Source organism: Caenorhabditis briggsae (assembly GCF_000004555.2).
Source record: "Caenorhabditis briggsae complete genome, chrIV, whole genome shotgun sequence".
In the NCBI taxonomy this organism is placed as follows: domain Eukaryota; kingdom Metazoa; phylum Nematoda; class Chromadorea; order Rhabditida; family Rhabditidae; genus Caenorhabditis; species Caenorhabditis briggsae.
Window position 1 is genome coordinate 9,398,837 of NC_013487.2, and position 18,461 is coordinate 9,417,297.

At 38.6% G+C, this 18,461-nt stretch overlaps 7 protein-coding genes across 7 annotated transcripts in view; 4 read left to right on the top strand and 3 right to left on the bottom strand.

Moving 5' to 3' along the window:
* Positions 1-3,094, top strand: part of Cbr-ugt-65 — a gene marked incomplete at both ends in the record, with an annotated part of 4,973 nt that extends 1,879 nt beyond the window's left edge. The window contains 3 exons of the mRNA XM_045235703.1: positions 1,550-1,935; positions 1,985-2,287; positions 2,897-3,094. Of these exons, the coding sequence (XP_045092363.1) occupies positions 1,550-1,935; positions 1,985-2,287; positions 2,897-3,094 (887 nt within the window). The remainder of the gene's footprint in view (positions 1-1,549; positions 1,936-1,984; positions 2,288-2,896) is intronic.
* A 160-nt stretch (positions 3,095-3,254) lies between these two features.
* On the top strand, positions 3,255-3,620 carry CBG26385 (the record flags this gene model as incomplete). Its single annotated transcript, XM_045235704.1, has 3 exons — positions 3,255-3,312; positions 3,359-3,412; positions 3,463-3,620. The coding sequence occupies 3 exons, from the start codon at positions 3,255-3,257 to the stop codon at positions 3,618-3,620; spliced, it is 270 nt and encodes an 89-aa protein (XP_045098195.1).
* A 302-nt stretch (positions 3,621-3,922) lies between these two features.
* CBG03336 lies at positions 3,923-9,489 on the top strand (the record flags this gene model as incomplete). The annotated part of the gene is made up of 9 exons (XM_002633616.1): positions 3,923-4,117; positions 4,165-4,557; positions 4,672-4,768; positions 4,813-4,922; positions 7,024-7,122; positions 8,289-8,444; positions 8,491-9,084; positions 9,132-9,228; positions 9,275-9,489. 9 exons carry the CDS (start codon positions 3,923-3,925, stop codon positions 9,487-9,489), a joined length of 1,956 nt encoding a protein of 651 aa, XP_002633662.1.
* A 1,031-nt stretch (positions 9,490-10,520) lies between these two features.
* On the top strand, positions 10,521-11,304 carry CBG26386 (the record flags this gene model as incomplete). Its single annotated transcript, XM_045235706.1, has 3 exons — positions 10,521-10,634; positions 10,681-10,848; positions 10,897-11,304. The coding sequence occupies 3 exons, from the start codon at positions 10,521-10,523 to the stop codon at positions 11,302-11,304; spliced, it is 690 nt and encodes a 229-aa protein (XP_045098196.1).
* Positions 11,305-11,430: 126 nt separating this feature from the next.
* CBG03338 lies at positions 11,431-12,186 on the bottom strand (the record flags this gene model as incomplete). Its single annotated transcript, XM_002633617.1, has 3 exons — positions 11,431-11,739; positions 11,788-11,984; positions 12,030-12,186. 3 exons carry the CDS (start codon positions 12,184-12,186, stop codon positions 11,431-11,433), a joined length of 663 nt encoding a protein of 220 aa, XP_002633663.1.
* A 162-nt stretch (positions 12,187-12,348) lies between these two features.
* Positions 12,349-13,130, bottom strand: CBG03339 (the record flags this gene model as incomplete). Its single annotated transcript, XM_002633618.2, has 2 exons — positions 12,349-12,918; positions 12,996-13,130. 2 exons carry the CDS (start codon positions 13,128-13,130, stop codon positions 12,349-12,351), a joined length of 705 nt encoding a protein of 234 aa, XP_002633664.2.
* Positions 13,131-13,660: 530 nt separating this feature from the next.
* Cbr-dpy-26 lies at positions 13,661-18,002 on the bottom strand (the record flags this gene model as incomplete). Its single annotated transcript, XM_002633619.1, has 11 exons — positions 13,661-13,966; positions 14,018-14,539; positions 14,584-14,685; positions 14,735-14,803; positions 14,909-14,999; positions 15,050-15,189; positions 15,237-15,714; positions 15,761-16,476; positions 16,525-17,495; positions 17,543-17,891; positions 17,961-18,002. 11 exons carry the CDS (start codon positions 18,000-18,002, stop codon positions 13,661-13,663), a joined length of 3,786 nt encoding a protein of 1,261 aa, XP_002633665.1.
* Positions 18,003-18,461: the final 459 nt, after the last annotated feature.

Consider the following 18,461-nt stretch of genomic DNA (forward strand, 5'->3'; position numbering starts at 1 on the left):
GAACTTTGCCAGAATACTACCTATTAAAAATATAGATATAACATCTTGTGAAAATTTGAACGAAGTCGGAGAGGGTCGATTTTGGTCGAATTTTTGTTGCCGTGTACTCCCCCACATGGTGAAACCTCATTTTTGGGTACATTTTGGCCTAAAACTCAAAGGGGGCTCAGGTTTAACCTTTATCTCAAAACAGTTTCTAATGTATTTTTTAATGTAGAATTGGAATTTCATGTTTAAAGTTATAAAATAATGGCAATTTTTTCAGGACGATCATTTTTTTGGTCCGAAAATAGCTTTTTTGCAAAAAATTGAAATTTTTTCAGGGAAGATGGAAGAATATAGATATAATGCCAATACAAAAAATGTTCAAAATAGTACCTAAAAACGTTCTACAATAAGACCTAATCATTATTTCACTTTTGAAAATAAAAAAATTTTTAGACACCTGTCTGACGGTTCCGCTGGGCATCTATCCGAGGAAATACGGTTTATAGGAAAATTTTACAAGGAAATTCTAGAAAATGTAGTAAAGAATTCATCGATATTTAAAAATCGTTCAATTTTCTCAGTGATATAATGTTTTTGATATAATGTTTCAGTAAATTTCTATGAGAACACATCCAAATAGAGTGATACCGTAGTTTAGTATCTGGGAATTTGGAGAAAGCGAGACTCTAACTCAACTCTAATAGAGGTTTCACCGTAGATTTGACTCTAAAAAGTTGTATGTCCGATACTCTCGAGATTTTTGTGTTGAGAACCTTGAAAATGGACTTCTCAAATCCCATTAGTATCATTCTGAATATTAATCTCCTCCAATTCTCTGAATCCATCAAATCACTTTCCTCATCAGTAACCTCAACTTCTCCACGTCAATCATATCCATGCCTACTGTAACACATCTTCTAATCACCGTTTCTTCTTCTTACTCATTACTTTTCTTTTCCTTCCTACTTTTTTTCTAGCCCACCTTCGTTTTCACTTATCACTGTCCCTGATCTCCTCTTACAACTAAAAAGAAAAACGAAGAAAACGATTTGAAATAGGTAAACCGACCCGCGGCCTTGAAAAGCCGTTGTTGTAACCCAAATGGCTTGTGAGATGCTTTTCTTTTTGAAAGCCTTTTCAACGTTAACTTTCCCATCGAAAAACGCATAGTACAAGCCGTTGACGACCTACTTCATTGTCTATTTGACAAGGTCAAATTGGCTGTTATTTGGCTGTCGCACAGACATAAACATCACTCGATCACTCAGCGGGAGAGAAAAGGGACAACGCCTGGAAATTATGCAAAACGGAATAATAATATTGTTTTTCAGAACTGATGCCGGTGGCAGCAAATATGAGGGGATACGCTAGGAATCCAGTGACTGTTCCGAAGTAAGAAAAAGAAAACAAAAAGAGAGATTTGAGAGTTTTCATTTTCAGTACATTCCTTCTCTCGTCTGAGGTCTACGAAAAAGATACCCACAATTTTTTGCCCAGAATGAGAAGGATTTATGAGTATCTAATCGATCAAGTGAGGTTTTTTAGAATGGTTCAAATCAAGATGACACTTCATTTCAGATTTATAGTGGGCCAGTAGCTAGTTCATATAGTGAGGCATCTGGAAAACTGTTGGGAGTGGATGGTGCTACGAAATCAAGAATATTCGAGGAATCGATTCTGACAGTCAATGATTTTCCGGATACATTCAGTTTCATTCAACCACGTGGATCCGATTTGATTCGGGTTGGAGAGCATTGTGCATCCAGCAGAAATTTGCCGTCGGAATTCCGAAACTTCGCAGAGGATCCGATATCAAAAGGAACGATTTACGTAGCATTTGGGTCCTATGTGAATTTAGAAGATGGACCAGAGGGAACAGTTGAGGCATTCATCGAAGCATTGAACTTCTTTGAAGATTATAGAGTCATTTGGAGTCACAAAGGAAATGTAAGAAACTTTGAAGGTTTATCGTTAGTAAAATTATATATTTATTCAGGTTACCGGTGTCAAATGCCACGTGAAACTTGTTAACTGGGCTCCCCAAAAAGAGATTTTAGCTCATGAGAATACTGTAGCTTTCATAACTCATGGTGGTTTGAAAAGTGCAAAAGAAGGCGTTTGCTCTAGTGTTCCAATGCTATTTCTTCCATTTTACGGCGATCAACCACGAAATGCTCATCGTTTTGTTACAAATGGAATCGCTGAAGCACTCTACAAAAAGTCAATTACAGCGATTGATATAAAACAGAAATTGGAAAAACTTCTAGAAGATGAAAGTTATAGAGCAAATGTTGCAAAGGTGAGGGATTGTCCGGTGACAATACTTTAGTCTAGAACTTGAAAAGGAGCTTACTGCGGATGTATATTTTGTATATCTGGTTTGAGCGTTGGGATAACCCCAGATTAAGGCTGTTTTTTGACATTTTTTGATTGAAAAAATAATTTGATGAACATGTTGGACAGAGATCAATTTCTAACCATTTATGATTTTCTCCAGTTGAAGTTGATAGTCCTGAAAACTAGGAATTATGTAAGCAACATTTCTCCAATTTATATCCGAAAATAGCATACTTGAAGAATTAAAGTCTGGCCTGCTGGGCCCAGGTTTTCCATTTTTCAAAAAAAAAGACTGGAAATTTCAGAAATAAAGAAGAAAACATATTTTGATGACACTTCGTTCTTGGCAAGCCTTTTATTTGACAAAAATTGTTTTTTTACTCCAATAATTATTTGAAAAGACTGAAAAAATTCCTGAAAAGCCGGTCCCAGACGGGCCGGATGGGCCTTGAAATTTTCGGATAAAATGCCCGGCCCGTTCCGGCCCGTTGCATGTATGAAAAATAACAGATGAATAATGACTGACTTTATGAAAAATAACAGATGAATAATGACTTAAACATTTTTTCAGGTAAGATCCTATTATCTGGATGCTCCAATGAGCTCCCTTGACCTTGGCGCATTTCACATATCCCGTGTACTTCGTCACCCGGAATCTCACTTCGTTCGTTTCAAACGAAGATCCATCTCGATGAATCATCTACAGTATCTCAACATTGACATTTTCCTTATTATCCTTATTGTCTCTTTCCTTATCTTCAAAGCATAAATACTATTAAAATCCGTTGTATCCTTGACGTCTTCTTATTTAATACTCTCTTTTTTTTCAATTTTAAGTCCGAGTTCAACCACCGACGATCAGCCGATTACTGGGGTTGAAGAGGTGTTGAAATTAAATAGTCTAAATTCGGTTCATTCGAAAAAATTTCATGTTCATCCTCTCGTTCTTTTTTGTGTCTCGTTTCGTTTTAGTTTATTGTGATACAGGTAGGAAAGTGCATTACTTAAAAAAAAGAAAGATCTCAAATTTTAGATGATCATATCCAAGAGTTCCTTCGAAACAAAACGTTCCACGATGTCATCGGATGTAAGATTGGTATTTACTATGTTTTAGTATGAGAATAATTGAAGTTTCAGTGAGTCAAAAATATCAAAGAACGAAGTATCTCGAATCTCAGCAGAAGCTATCAGATGAATCACAGGCTCGTCTTGTTCTGGCAGATGAAACAGTAATGCCTTGTGATGCAAATTGGCATCAGTATGCGGATAATGGTTGTTGCTATCGGGTAAGATGATTTTGGGTCAAAATAAACCGATGTAATTTTTCCGGAACGTTTCTAAAAATACAATTTATTTAAAATAAAACTTTTTTAACGCTTTTTTTCGGTTGGAATTCACAACGTTTCGAAAAAATCCATCTTTCTTATATATAAAACGCTAGATGCGTCTGTCCGTCCCGATGTCAGTCTGTCAACTTTTAAAAAGCTTGAAAAATAAATATAGATTTACGTGATCCAAAAAGTGAAGAGCGAAGCTACGAACCAGTAAAAAACTAGATTGAATCGCGCCGAAGGCACACCAGCTTGCTGGTGTTTAAATGAAAAGACTGGGCCAAAACGCTACAACTCTTTTGCAGATATCTGACGAGAAAAGTGACTGGTACGGTGGTACAAATATATGCAAGGCTTTGAACCCAGATGCTCACATGGGCTCTTTTCACAGTCAAGCTGAATCTCTCTTCTTTGCAAACAAGTATACCTCAATCCATGCCTGGACTGGACTCTCTCAAACTGTATGATCCTCAAACTTTGACATTTCTGATGTTTCATTCGTTTTTAGGAAGTGCCAAACACGTGGACATATACAGATGGAACACCTGACTGGCATTGGTTTCCAGCCCTTACAGCCACCCCATCTTCTGCTGATTCCAGTTGTGTTGAAATGATGGATGGTCTCTTGGGACTTTTGTTTGCACTTTCACTTCAAAAAGGGCAGACAAATCCATACAGTTGTACTGAAGTGAATCAAATAATCTGCAAGTATTGCCCAAAAGAAACAACGTCTTCAACAACTACTACAACTACTACAACTACAATTCCAACCACAACTCCTAAAACTACCACAACCACAAAATCCACGACCAAAACAACTGCAACAACTCCATCCGTTCCTGTATCATGTTCTTCAACCTGTCCTGGACAATCAATTGGTATCAATGGTAAATGTTATAAGGTATTATGTTTTACGGGAGACATCCGGAGTTACCTCCAAGTTACGGTTCATGATCATAATTCATAAAAAATTGATTCATAAGGAAAAAAAAGTATTTTTTATTGTATGTTTCAGATGTGTCGTGGTTCTGTAAAGTTTGAAGACAGCTGCACTTTGTGTGGCGGAACAACTCCAACAATATACAGCAAAGAAGAAAATGATTTCATTTCGAGTTAGTGTTCTTTTCTTATGCAAATCCAATTGAATTCGCTATAGGAGTATTCGGTGCAAATGATGCTACGCCTTCACGGACCTGGATTGCCAACACAGCAACGAACGGATATCAAAACTGGGCAGATGGACAACCTTTGAGACCATATGAATGGGTTCGATACTGTATTGCAATGGATTTATCTGCGGGACCGTCCAGAGGAAAACACAGCTATTTACCATGTGCTGATAATGTTGTCACTTCTATTTGTTTAATGAATCCTTGATTTTTTTTTTCTAGAAAGCAAAATGAAATTTATTCGCATACATTCTGAAGAAAAATCAAATTTTCACTGGGCAGTTACAGTTTGAGAATGCTCGTTTGATGGCTCAAAAATGAAAAGAAACTGTCAGATTTTACTGGAATTTTGAAAAACTTTTAAAGGCTTTTTGTTTGCAACTGGTTGCATATAATTTTCACTGTGCATCGTATTGTACAGGCAAGGAGCATCTGACTTAAATTGAACGAGCGCCGGAGCGCCACCTACTAAATATAAAACAAAAATGTTTATTATTATACAGTGCGTTCTTGCGTCCACCCGTCCACCCGTGTTTAGGGGCATAACTTGAGAGCTGTTAGAAGTATTGGCCTAATTTTTTGAAAATGGGATTCTAGTGGACATTTTTTGTAATGAAATCTTGAAAACTACCCGAGTTATCTGGAAAAGTCTGAAAATATGCCTTTTACAAGTTTATATGTCCACTTCAAAGATCAGTGGATCACGACCTCCAGCGGAGGTGTTTTGATTCTTTCTTCTTGGATACGGGCTTGGAAAAAAGAAAATCGAAAATGTAAAAAAATGCTTTAGTGAAAAAATTCAAATATGGATATTCCTGAACATCATTCTTATAATAAATAAATGAAGTTGCGTCTCTTTGTCAATCTGTTTGTACGCACACGTGGAAAAAGTTGAAATAAATTAGAATTTTGAGTAAGACAGAGGAGCGAAGCGACGAACAGTAAAAGAAATAGGTTGATTTGCCCGAAGGCGCACCAGCCAGCTGTTTGAAGCGCCGGAGGCGTGGCAAACAGGCTGGTATCAACAAAAATTATGAAAAATGACAAGTTTCAAAAGTGTACTGATTAGCCAGACTTTCGTCTGTTGATCCCTTTCGCCACGTAGAGGCTCAGTACATGAAAGGGAAAATGGGTTTTCACTGGGGGAAAACACCAACACAAAACCCCTGTCTCCGAGGAGACAGCTTTCTAATTTTCAATAGCTCTTTTTCACTCCTAAAAAGCTATACGATCGCTATTTATTGTTTTTGTTCATTTGTTTCTTTTTTCTTTGATTGAGTCTTTTGCAAAAGGGGGACGTTCAGTGAAAATGATTTCACCTAGCCATGATCCACCAAACATGGCGACCCTTTGGGTCTTTTGTGACTTTTTTCGCATCCGACTAAACGAAAGAAAAAAGCAAATGAAACAATAAACAGCTTACGCAGGGAGCTTCAGATCAGTCAAAAAGTGCTAGTGAAAATTATCAAACTAATTCTAAAAGTGGGATTTCTCAAAGGACTTTTTTTCAATACGTGGAATTTTTCTATGTGGACAGAGGTAGAGGGCGTGACCTAATATTGATTTAAGTTTATTCCGTGACGTGTGAAAAGTAAAAAAAAACTCGAAAATTGAACGTAGATTTACGTAACCCATTAAAAAAGTGAAAGAATAAGGACGAACGAGTAAAAACTAGGTTGAGTCGCACTGAAGGCGCACCATCTGTTGTTTTGTTTATTGGACAATTATCTCAGTTCCGATAAAATATACTGAAACCACTAACATTTTATTTGTCATCTAATTAAATGTTAGTGGTACAAACGGTGATAATTTTGTCAGATACTTTTTTCAGAATGAAAAACATTCATGATGAGGTTATTTTGGTAGATCATGTTAAACTTTAACACCTTCCCCCAGTTGGATCCGATGCACTTTTGAAAGAAGTTGAGACAACGTACTTTCTGATCGACGGTAGGCGTCGGAGCTGCGACCATAATTGCTCTTTTGATGCTTGGATCATCTTTGAGACATCTCTAACCCGTCCAATTGATGACTTCAAGTTTCAGCTCCTGGTTTGTACCATTACACGACTTCAAAGAGTTTAAAACGACGGTAATGGTAGAGGGTTGGGATCTTGAGGGCAGGATTTGAGCTGATCCTGTTTTTTCGTTAATTTTGAAGTTATTTCTGAAGAGCTTGAAAATCAAATACAATTTGAGACCACCTTTAGAAAAGCGACGAACAGTGAAATGCAAAAGTCAAATAGCGCCGAGGACGCACCAGCCACCAGCGCCGGAGTTGCGGAAAACAGATGGCTGGTATGATAACTTGTTGTAGCAGTCATTTTCTATCGAGATAAAAAAGAGCATTTAAATGTTACATTTAAATGAAAGTTTTCCTTTGCGGTTAACAGATTCACCTCCAGCAGATTTTCGTTTGGAAACTGTGACTTGATTCAAGAGAACGGTCCGTCGACAAGCCGTCAACGACCCGCTCGCATCGCCAAGGCGGCGAGTAGACGGTGTCCACCCGTTCGAGAGAAGGTTTTATCTGAGTTAACATGATAATCTGCAAACTACTCCCTTTCTATGAATAATTTCAGAAAAGTTCCACTTTGAATTCGTTTCTTTTTGTGACTCAAATACGGTTTCACTTAATCTTTACTCATGATGTAACAGTTTTGCTAGGAAAATCGTGTCGAACTTTGCGTCTAGTCCTTTTGAAACCAAAAGATTAGTGGGTGGGAAAACCAATAGATTGAAATATTCAAGAAGACATAGAAAAAAAATGACATATAGTCTATATATTCCATGTATCTACCGGCAATCTTTTTCTTCTTACTTTTTATTAATGTTTCCTGTAAACCAAATGCTAAAAGCCGTTAGTTCAATAAGTCAAAAAATGGGCTGGTCCACTACTAATTTCAGATGATCACATCGAGGAATATCTCGAGAATAAAACCATGAATGATGTCTACGAGAGTATGTTATACTTGTTTTTAAACTGAAATCTTCTATTTTTTAATTCAGTAAGCCAGCAATATCACAGAGCAAAGTATCTGGAAGTTCAAGAAAACGAGCACTCAAAAATTGGAGGAGCAGTACTTTCTGATGCAGCACAGCCTAATTTGGTTCTGGCAGATGCGACTTTACCTTGTGAACCGAACTGGCATCAATATACTCCAACCGGTTGTTGTTTCAGAGTGCGTTTATAACCGTCAAAATTATAAAATCACCATGAAAACTCAAAAGATGCCTAAACACTCAAATTTAACGCCCCCAAAACATCGTCTATGAGCTTATATCATATATCTATTTTCCTGTGAAATATATGAAAATTTGGTCAACTGACAAAATGTTGCTGATGATGAGCATTTTGTTAGTTGATTACTTTTAGATATCTTTTACAGAAATCGAGATAAACTGACTTAAAATTGAAACTAGGGGTGGCGTTCTATTAGAGTGTTTATGGTAATTTATTTCAGAAATCAGACGCAATGAGCGAGTGGTACGGTGGAACCGAAATTTGTAGAGCACTCCATCCAGAAGCTCAAATGGCATCGTTCCACAGTCAAGCCGAATCGGAATTCGTATGTAAGAAATACTCTGCGATTCATGCTTGGACTGGACTATCACAAACTGTAATTCCCATCTCTTCCAAAATTTCTTTTCAACAAAAATATTCAGGGTACTCCCGGTGTTTGGACATACACTGATGGCACTCCCGATTGGCATTGGTTCTTTGCTCAATCCAGCACAATGACTCCAGAATCGAGTTGTGTTGAAATGATGGATGGAATTCTAGTGTTATTATTCTCTTGGTCTGCCAAAAAAGGACAAACACAGCCATACACTTGCACCGAAAGTATTGCGAGTATCTGCAAGTATTGTCCAACGACAACAACTACGACTTCAACGACGACTTCAACGACAACAACGACTCCTACGACGACCACGAAGATAACAACCACGCCAACTACAACTACAACAACGGCAACTACCACGACTCCAACAACTACAACAGAGACTACAACGACTCCTACGACGACCACAGTAACGACAACGACGCCTACCACAACTACAACGACTCAAACAACTACTACAGAAACTACAACAACTCCAACGACTACTACAGAGACTACTACGACTCCAACGACTCCAACAACTACAACTATTACTTCGTCCACGTCTATAAAAATCACCACATCAAAGTCAGCGATTTCTTGCACTACTTCAAACTGTCCAGCACAATCTGTCAGCTTCAACAATAAATGTTACAAGGTAACCTGCATCAATAAATATTTATTTCATTTTCTTTTATTTTTCAGATGTGCCGAGGTTCCGTCCAATTTGCAGAAAGTTGTACTTTGTGTGGAGGAACCACTGTAACAGTTACCAACAAGGAAGAAAGTGACTTTATTTCTAGTGAGTACTGTATTACGTATTCTTTAAAACATTTAATCCATCTCAGGGGTCTTCGGAGAAAATGATGCGACAATTTCTCAGAGTTGGATAGGAAATACAGAGACTAGTGGATATTTGAACTGGGCAGATGTGCAACCTTTGAAACCAAATGACGGATTAAGCTACTGTATTTCAATCGATCTGTCCGCAGGACCTTCAAGAGGAAAGTACAATTATCTACAATGCGCAAGCAATGTTGTTAGCTCGATCTGTGTGGTGTAACCCCTTGATAATAAATCTTTCAACTATTCTAGAGAACAATACATTGTTTCCGTGTCAACAAAAGGTGATAAACAAGATATATTCTAGGTTACTCTGATTCATGGTATTCGGTATTCAAATTTGCACCGAGTACACCGTAGAGGAACACTAGATCTATTCCATTTCCCCTATCAACATACGCCCTCAACTGTGAAAGCGGCACGTGAATTCCATGAAAGTTTCGATGAACATGTATTAACTCCGAGCGGTCAGAAGGCGTCAGCAGAATTTGCATGAAATTTATTCAAATATTGAACTAATGGAAAACGATAAATCAACGACCAAACGGAAAACATGGGAATGTTGAAATCTGACAACTGGATACTGTAATACAAATGAATAAGAAAGTATCTCATAAGAATTAACCTTCTCCTGGCTATTATAGAAACTGATCTAGGAATTTAGTGAAACTTATTTTGAATACCTTTGAAAATAGGCCAGGTGTCATGAGAAAACGCCTACCTAGAAAACTGAAAATCAATCTAATGGATCCATACTTTGAAGTCACATTACCGTCCTCTAATACAGGATCCCACAAAAAATCACCAACTTTGAGCTGAGTAATCTCGATTCCTGTGAAAGATATTAAAAATTTGTGAACTGAAAAGTTGTTCGTCATAATATCGCCAATAAATCATTCATTGACACCATTTTGATATCTCTCACAGCAGTTGAGATAATTAAGCTCGAAGTTGATGGTTTAGGTGAGCTTTTATTCGAGGAAATGCGGTATATCTAATTGCTATTCTGAATTGAATATTTTCAGTTCAAAACTTTGCACTGGTCGTTCATAGACCAGCACTGTCATAATCATAATCGTTCGTCACCTGCATACACACGAATTTCTATCTTCCTTTCCTTCTCTTCTACTGGATAATATTTCCAGACCCATCCACAGATTTGCATAATAGAGTTTGTTTTGATTCAATATAAAAGGAAGGATGGTGCAAATTGTGTCAGTTGTGGCTCTATCAAAACACTCAAAAAATACGATGATCCTCTCGTGCGTTCTGTTTCTTATTTCTGTCACTCTCCTCTCATTTGCCGAAGTTAATCCTTGTGATTCCAATTGGCACTACAACAATAACACTGGTTCTTGCTATAAGGTTTTTGGTATTGAGATCTTCATAAACTTACTTTTACAAATTTCAGACTTCTACTGAGATGGGAACCTGGTTTGATGGATCGGCCATCTGTGAGAGAATGCATAAAGGTGCACAATTAGCATCACTTCGAACTGAAGAGGAATCAAAATTTGTGGCTAAAGTGCACAGAAACGGACTGGATGGAATTCATGCCTGGACTGGACTTTCTCAAACTGTAAGTTTCTTGTTTTTTCAACTATTTTTTTAGCTAAAATATTTTCAGAAAACTGCCAACAACTGGACATTCACAGATGGATCCAAGCCGTGGTTCACTTTTGTATCCCCTTATCTATTCCCCAGCAATCTCACAAGTTGCGTCGAAATCCTTGACAACTGGCTCAACGAACTTTTCCAAAATAGTGGAAAAACTCAACCCATTTTTTGCTATCACTACCGTAAAGCGTTGTGCAAGTACTATCCGGCTCCTCTTACTCCTATTAAAACTACAGTAAGAACACCAGCTGCCCGAATCGAGAAGGCTCATCCAAGAAGCGTCCAATCTGAAATAGTTTCTGGATATTCTGCTGGGACCGTTCAAAACCAAGGAGCTGATAAAAAACCATCGAATGCTGGTCCAGTTTCTACTTCTGTCCACACTGGATCTGCATCTAATAAAACTGGGACACCATAAATGCATTTGAAACTATGATCTTTTTCTTTTTCTTTTCAATATGAAACATTTATTCGTAACTTGTATTGAGAAAAAAAGTTAAATCATGAAATTGGAAAATCATATATTCCTAAAAAGCTTTTATCTTCATGCAGACGCAATTGGGGCCATTTGTTCTCTCAAGAATTGAGTAATTCTCTCCTTATGCTTCGACATCGATGGAACCAGATGACCTCCTTCGTGAGCTATCCGGATTGGTTCCATATCAAATTGGTCGGCTAGTTTTTCGCTTTTTGGTCTCGCAACGATTTCGTCAGAGTCACCGAAAACATGCATCGAGGGAAAGTCTTTGATTCGGAGTGATGTCAACGTGTCGTGTTTGCTGGACAGACTCAAAAATCCAGAGAAGAAAATAGCGAACCGTATTCCAGGAAGTTTGATTTCTCCCAGTTGCGCCTGAAAAGTTTTGTATAATTTAAAAAAGTTAAACCTAGCTTTTTCTACCTTTGCAATAAGTAAATGAACCATGGAAGCTCCCTGACTGAAGCCTAGTAGTCCATCAAAAGGTCCATTGTCTTCTATGAATTTGACTACCGCATTTACAGATTCATCGAATCCAACAGATACATCAGTGGGTTCTCTAGAGGAAAAGCTCATCTGATCTGCATTAGAGAACCACCAAGCGCGACTAGTTTCGGAATCTGAAAATGGAAAGGAATCTTGAGAGTCAACGAGATAAAACATACGTTCATCAACAGCTACCGAATGAATTCCGTTGACGAATTCGAAATCAGCTAAAGCTTTGACGAGTTTCCTAGTGGACCCGGTTTTCTGTCGGAATGATTGGTCGCACTGTCTGTAGCCATGAAGGCAGAGAATCCGAAGCTTCGGTTGGGACGACATTCTTCTGATTGATTAAAGATTTAACAAGAAAAATCACATAAGCTGGGGAAGATATTGAATCGTGAATAACAATTGTTATTGACAAGTGACATGATAAATATGTATCAAACTTTATTTTGGATTACTAAATTCAACAAAAAAAAACACGAACACTAAATAATGTTATTCTCTGCTACTTTTCTGCCTGAGATCTGTTAACCATCTTGGGGTATTCTTCGTTCTGGTAACATTTTCTTCTCGTTCTTCTTTCACATTCCCAAGCACGCTGGCACTTTTACTCAATGATCGGTAATCCATTCCGTAATCTGCTTCTCGAAACAGTTTATCCATTTCTTGCCCCATCAACAGACTCTTATCTCCAACGAACTTCAATTCCGGACACGTGATTCCAGTCGATTCACTAACTTGCCGTTTGATTTGATGTTTTGATGTTTCCAGAATCTCCACGACTTCTTGATCTCCTTCTCCTCTACACATCCAGTAAACAGAAACTTGAGTAAACCCTCGATCAACACGAACACGTGTGATGTGTAACTGCAGTTGTCCGAGTATGTCATCTGTCGAAATTACCTCTCCAATTCGTTCTTCTAGAATTCGACTCAGTTGAACTACTTTCTTGTCGTCCAGACGTCGTTGTTTTGTTCCTAGAGACACTAGAAGAAGGCGATCTTCGAGACCCATATCGATTCCGAATCGTGTTCCCATTGTCTTTTGAAACGTTTTACCGATCGCCTGGAATGTTCATGGATGAGCGAAACGATCTTGTGACATGTCTTAATAGCTATTTTGGGTTGAAGAAAAACTTAAACCTTATCATATCTCCACTCGAATTTCGACAGGACAGCATTACCACATCCTCGTCCTGTTTTTCTGTTCACATAGTTCCTCGGCCCTTTCAGCGCCACAGAACTGGTTGATATGAATCGGACACCGCTTTTGAACATCTGAATTCTTTAACTGTATCTGCTGGCACTGTTCTTTTCATATAAGAAATATGCTCAAGGATCATTTTCCCCATAGCCAATAGAACAATGTAGAGCTAATCAAAAATGTAGCTTTATTGGTATGTTCGAATCGATAAGACAGACTTAAATAGTTTAATTGGACAGTTTTTGAAACATTGATTTGTTTTAGGACCTTGTATTTTTGGAGGTCCGAATTTTTTTTTCGAAAGAGAAGAAATACATAAATTGGAATGCTATCGAATCGAACGGGGCGAGGTGAAAAGAATGAGGGAGGCATAAATAGGTGAAGAACAAAAAGAATAAGAGAATAAATATAATTGACTGAAAAAGGGGAAAGGGTGAAAATGGGCTTTTTTTTATTACGAAAGCTCGCTCAACTTGACTACAAAAATGAACCGAGGCAGCAGATTTGCCAATCAATATACATGAGAATCAAAGTACGAATTATGAATTATGAAACAAGAGAGCGTAACTGAAACTGAGATTATATACAAGAGAAAATGTATAGATTATTCTTCCATTTCATCGTCCTCGTTTATAGCTCCAAGTCCTGGTGATGGGCCTCTCTGTACTCCTCTTCCACGACGAGCCGGAACTGCTTTAGGCCGATTCGCCAATTCACCGAACACACTGTTGCCTTCAGTACCTCCTCCTCCTCCTTCAATTGCATCCGGATCTTGGGTTCGTTTCCAGAACTCGTTTTGCTCATCCAAATTTCCCATCTTCAGACCACGGGGAAGAGCTTGACTTCTGTTGAGTACTATGAAATCAGACATCCATGACCGTTTTGAACGATCTTGAATTATGTTCAATCCCTTAAAAATAAACAATTAAATTACAGGATCGATAATGAAATATCCACTTACATTTTCGTTTGCAATATGAAGCAAGAAAGAGACAATTGATGATGGTCGTACATTTTCTCCCATTTTGGAAGGCATAGAAAGAGCCAACGAGAGGAGAGTATGGCATCCTCGAATTTTGACTTGCCGATTCTCGGTATTTGCGGTACCATACTCCGATGTAGTAGGTTTATCCGGAACCACTTCTTCTTTTTCTTCCTCTTTGTAATCTGGCACTTCGGTCAAGGCTTTCATAATTTCTCCTATGTTATGATTGGAAGTAGTTGGGGAATGATACTCGAAGACGGATATAAGAGTTTTGTCAGCTTCGAACGATCGTTCTGGTGATGGTGTCTCGCGGATAGTTGGCTCAGCAGGTACCACTGTGGTGTTATTGAGACGACCATTATTCCCTACAGACAACTGTTCAAGGGCATACTGAATCGATGGCATTGAGAGTTTGTCAGACTTCAAGATTTCTGCCAAACACTTTTTATGTTTTGCCGCGTCAAGATTTTTGGCTTGAATAGTTTGTCGATCGAAAGACTGCAATTTTCAATTTAATAATACAATTACAATGTTTGGCTTACATCGTCGAATTCATCGACCGTATCGTCGTCCTCTCGTTCATTCAATATATCTCTCAAAAACATCATTTTGCTGATCTGATTGGTTGTCAGAGCAAACTTCTTCTGTAAAACCACACTATCATAACTAATCGCAGGATTCATTCAGTTTTACCTGCATCTCAGGGCCCATTTGAGCAGCTGCGAGTTCTTGGTCATGACGAGGATCATATCTGTCGTATTCCTGAAAAATTTAATACTCTCAAATGTCACAGTCATCGTTAGAAACTATTTTGGGTTAACTACAGAATAGAACATGCTTCAAAACTAGTCTTAACAGGGCACTTACAAACAGATCATCGACATCATTATCGTACGGTTGAACAACCTGCGCTTCATTATCTCCACCGAAACTCTCATCAGAAACAGCCTCTGGGTTTCTGTAAATTTTAACCGAATTAAAATAGATTTTCAGTTTTCATTAACTCACTCCATGCATTTGAATCCGCTGAAAGTGGCCAGCCAATTGAGACAGTCCGAGTCTTTATTTCCTTTCGTTTCATCAATATAAATGTCTTGTTCATTCTTGTACTGCTTTATTCTCTCAAGTTTAATCTTGCCGTATGATTTCTGAAAACAATAATTTTGATATATCTAAGAAGCGAAAAAGTACAAACCTTGTAGAAAAGACCATTGTTTCCGAGAAGACCCATTTCAAAGGCAACATGAGGTTTGTTTTCGAGACCAAGTGTTGGTAGATATAACTGTTGTTCTGTCAAGAACGTTGATTTTTCATCAGCAATTTTGATGCATTTTACAGCTGTCATCTCTCGTTCGAGTTCATCAATTGGGATGTCGCGGAAGTAATGAACGAAATCTTCAACAGTGGCTTTACGACTCTTTGACTTCTTCTCACGACGCTTGCGCTGTGCTGCGACTGCATTGAATTTTTCCTGATCGGCGATTTCGGGTGCGGTCCAGTGGGCATTGTCGTTTCTTCCAATATTTCTTATTTCATCTCGCATTTCCGCCGTTGGTCCCACCATTTGCTCTGGTGGAGCAGATGTCATTAACTCCGCGACTTCATCGTTTCCAAGAGCAATTCTTTCGTAGCCTTTTTGAATGTCGCGTTCGTTTCTAACTTCAGCTTCTACTCTGAAATATAAACATGAAAAATTATAAACTGACACTTGAAACTTACTCCTCCATCTGATCATTGAAGATTATATCAGCAACATCATCACTGGCTGCGGTTTTGATCACAGGAGCGACGATATCATCAAAATCGGCATGAGCAAGTCCGGCATCGAAGTCAGCGTTGAAGTCTACACCACCAGCATCGAAGTCAGCATCTTCGATAGGTTCCAAGTCATCGTCTACGTCTTTATCTTGCTCCCTAATCTTCTTTTGAATCTGTTCCAATGGTATATCATCAATGTCTTCCTCTCCTGACCACATTTTCATGACGTCCGCCTTATCTCCCGGTTGTTCCTTGTCTGCAGTCCGATCTGCCGGATAACCGTTTGTGTATTCTTCTGATCTGACTAAAAAGTAACTTTTTCCGATGTCTGGAGCTAGGTTTCTGTGTGAATCTTGCTCATCGATCGCTGTTTCGTCGAGTTGCATACGCGCATCCCGATTGACAATCATCTTAACGACGTCATAGTTTGTCCAAGCGTCGGTAGCTTTAATCCACCCATCCATTCCGGACTGAACTGCACTACGCGTATCGCTTTTCATCACTGCTTCATCATCATCTCCCCATTCCTCGGCACGTAGACCATTTTTCCAGACTTTTGAATCAACCGCATCAGACGATTTTGCACTTTCAATTTTTTCTTCAAAGATTTGCACAAGCTTATCCATTTCCATTGGATCATGCGGGAGTTTACCAATCAGCGATTCTTCGAGTTCAAGCTGAAAAAATGGAGCATTTCAAAATGCTTCGTGTTTTCAATAAAATACCTGCTTCATGGTTGGTGGGACGTAGTCATCATTAGAAGACGTGAGTGGGTTAACTGCAGAAAGTGTTTGATTGGCTGGATCGATCGATCCGTTGTCTTCGCCACTAGCAAGGGGTAACCCTTGGTGTCCTGGGAGCATCGACATATCCGATGCCCCTACAACTGTTGCATTCAAATTGGCTGCACGATTATTTGCATCGCTGTATGTCATATTGGTCAGATCTCTGTCATGAGAACCCTCCGCAAGTGGTAGGACCTTTTTCGAATCCTTGTTCATATCTTTGTATGTCCCAATGACAGGGCGTTCTTTGATCTCCAGCATCAAGTAGTTGTCCAGAATATGAGGCTTTTTCTCCAATGAGTTCTCCAAAAGAACGCGAGTATTTTTTGCAAGCCCAACAGACACATCTCCGGTGAAATATCGATCAGACTTATTTGGGTCAGTGACTCGAGAATGAAGGAAGAGAGTTCGTCCGTTCTCAGAATGCATTCCATAGTAGTTGAGCGAATGGAACGAGTTTGTATTGTTGTCTAGGGACCCTTTCGTTGCCTTCTGGAACTCTGGATTTGTTCTCAGCCAGTCAATACTTGCATCCTTGATGTCATAAGCGGTTTCATCGGAAGTCACAAATGTGGAGTGTTTTTCTCCGATCAAGCCTCGAAACTCAGCAGTGCGATTGGTGACTAAAGCGTTGATAACTTCATCCACATCCTCATTCTCCAGGAACAGGTCAACGTCTTTAGAATTGGCTTTTACATCGACAACTGCTTCACCGCCAAGCGGTGGCTCTTCCTCCTCATTTTGTTGTGGCTCACCCTCGATGATATTCATGGCTTCTTCATCTCCCATATTCTTTAAATATGCGTTCATTCCAGTCACTCCATCAGCCACCGCCATTTTCTTTTTGGCTCTTCTGCTTTCCACCGTCAAGTGAACAGTTTCGTCATTTCCGTCTCCACGCGCGAGATCTCCTAGAATTAAAATTATTTAAAGAGAAACCGGAGAGCTTCAGGCATACCACTAGATAACATTTGATCCAAGCCTCTGACATCTTGATGGAGGCGGTCTACTCGATAGCCGATTATTTGTTGAGCAGTATCCAGAACAACTGACATATCTTGAATAGACGCATTTGCCTCGATCATTTGTTCGATTCCGTACAATTCCAGTGGTGACTTGTAATCGAAACAGTTAGTCATTCCCAGCCCTTTCTTTCTTTTTACAACTTCAATACAACTGTTAACATTTTTCATCACGTCGTTAGACACAACATCATCCTCCGAGATCTTCTTATTACCACGGACTTTCCTCATCGGTGTCGCACCTTCGAACGAATCATCTGCAGCTCCTTCTACTGCTGCATTTCTCTATAAAAGTTGAACTGCATATCAAGAGAATTTGAATAATTAATATGATCAGTGAAACGATTAACTCACTTTGCGTCGACCGGTTACATTGTTTAAGGTAGAGACATCCATCTCGCCTGAAAAAAGACCAATTCACACTAAAACTCAAAAAGACATACGCAAAGGAACAAAAAACAATAAGTTATACCTAAGATCACGCTCTCCCACAGAAAATTTCCAAACTGCAAATTAATTTTTGATCTACAGAAAAAAAGTTTGGCGCGATCACAATTGCAGGTCTAAAACCATAATTCCAGTATTTTTTTTCTCTGATTTTGTGGAGTTCCAAGATGATTCAAATGATTCTTAAAAAATTAATTAGTGGTTATAGATTCATGTATGATCGTTTTCGGGAAGAAAAAATGTCAAAAATGGTCATTTTTGAAAGTTTTTTACAGAAAAAATCTATCTCCTCTTTCAGTTTTTGACATTTCTAGGAGTTCTACAGCTCAAAAAAACCGCAATTATTTTCTCAACATTTTCTATGGATGAATTTTTAATTCGTCTGATAAAACTTTTTTTATAATTCAA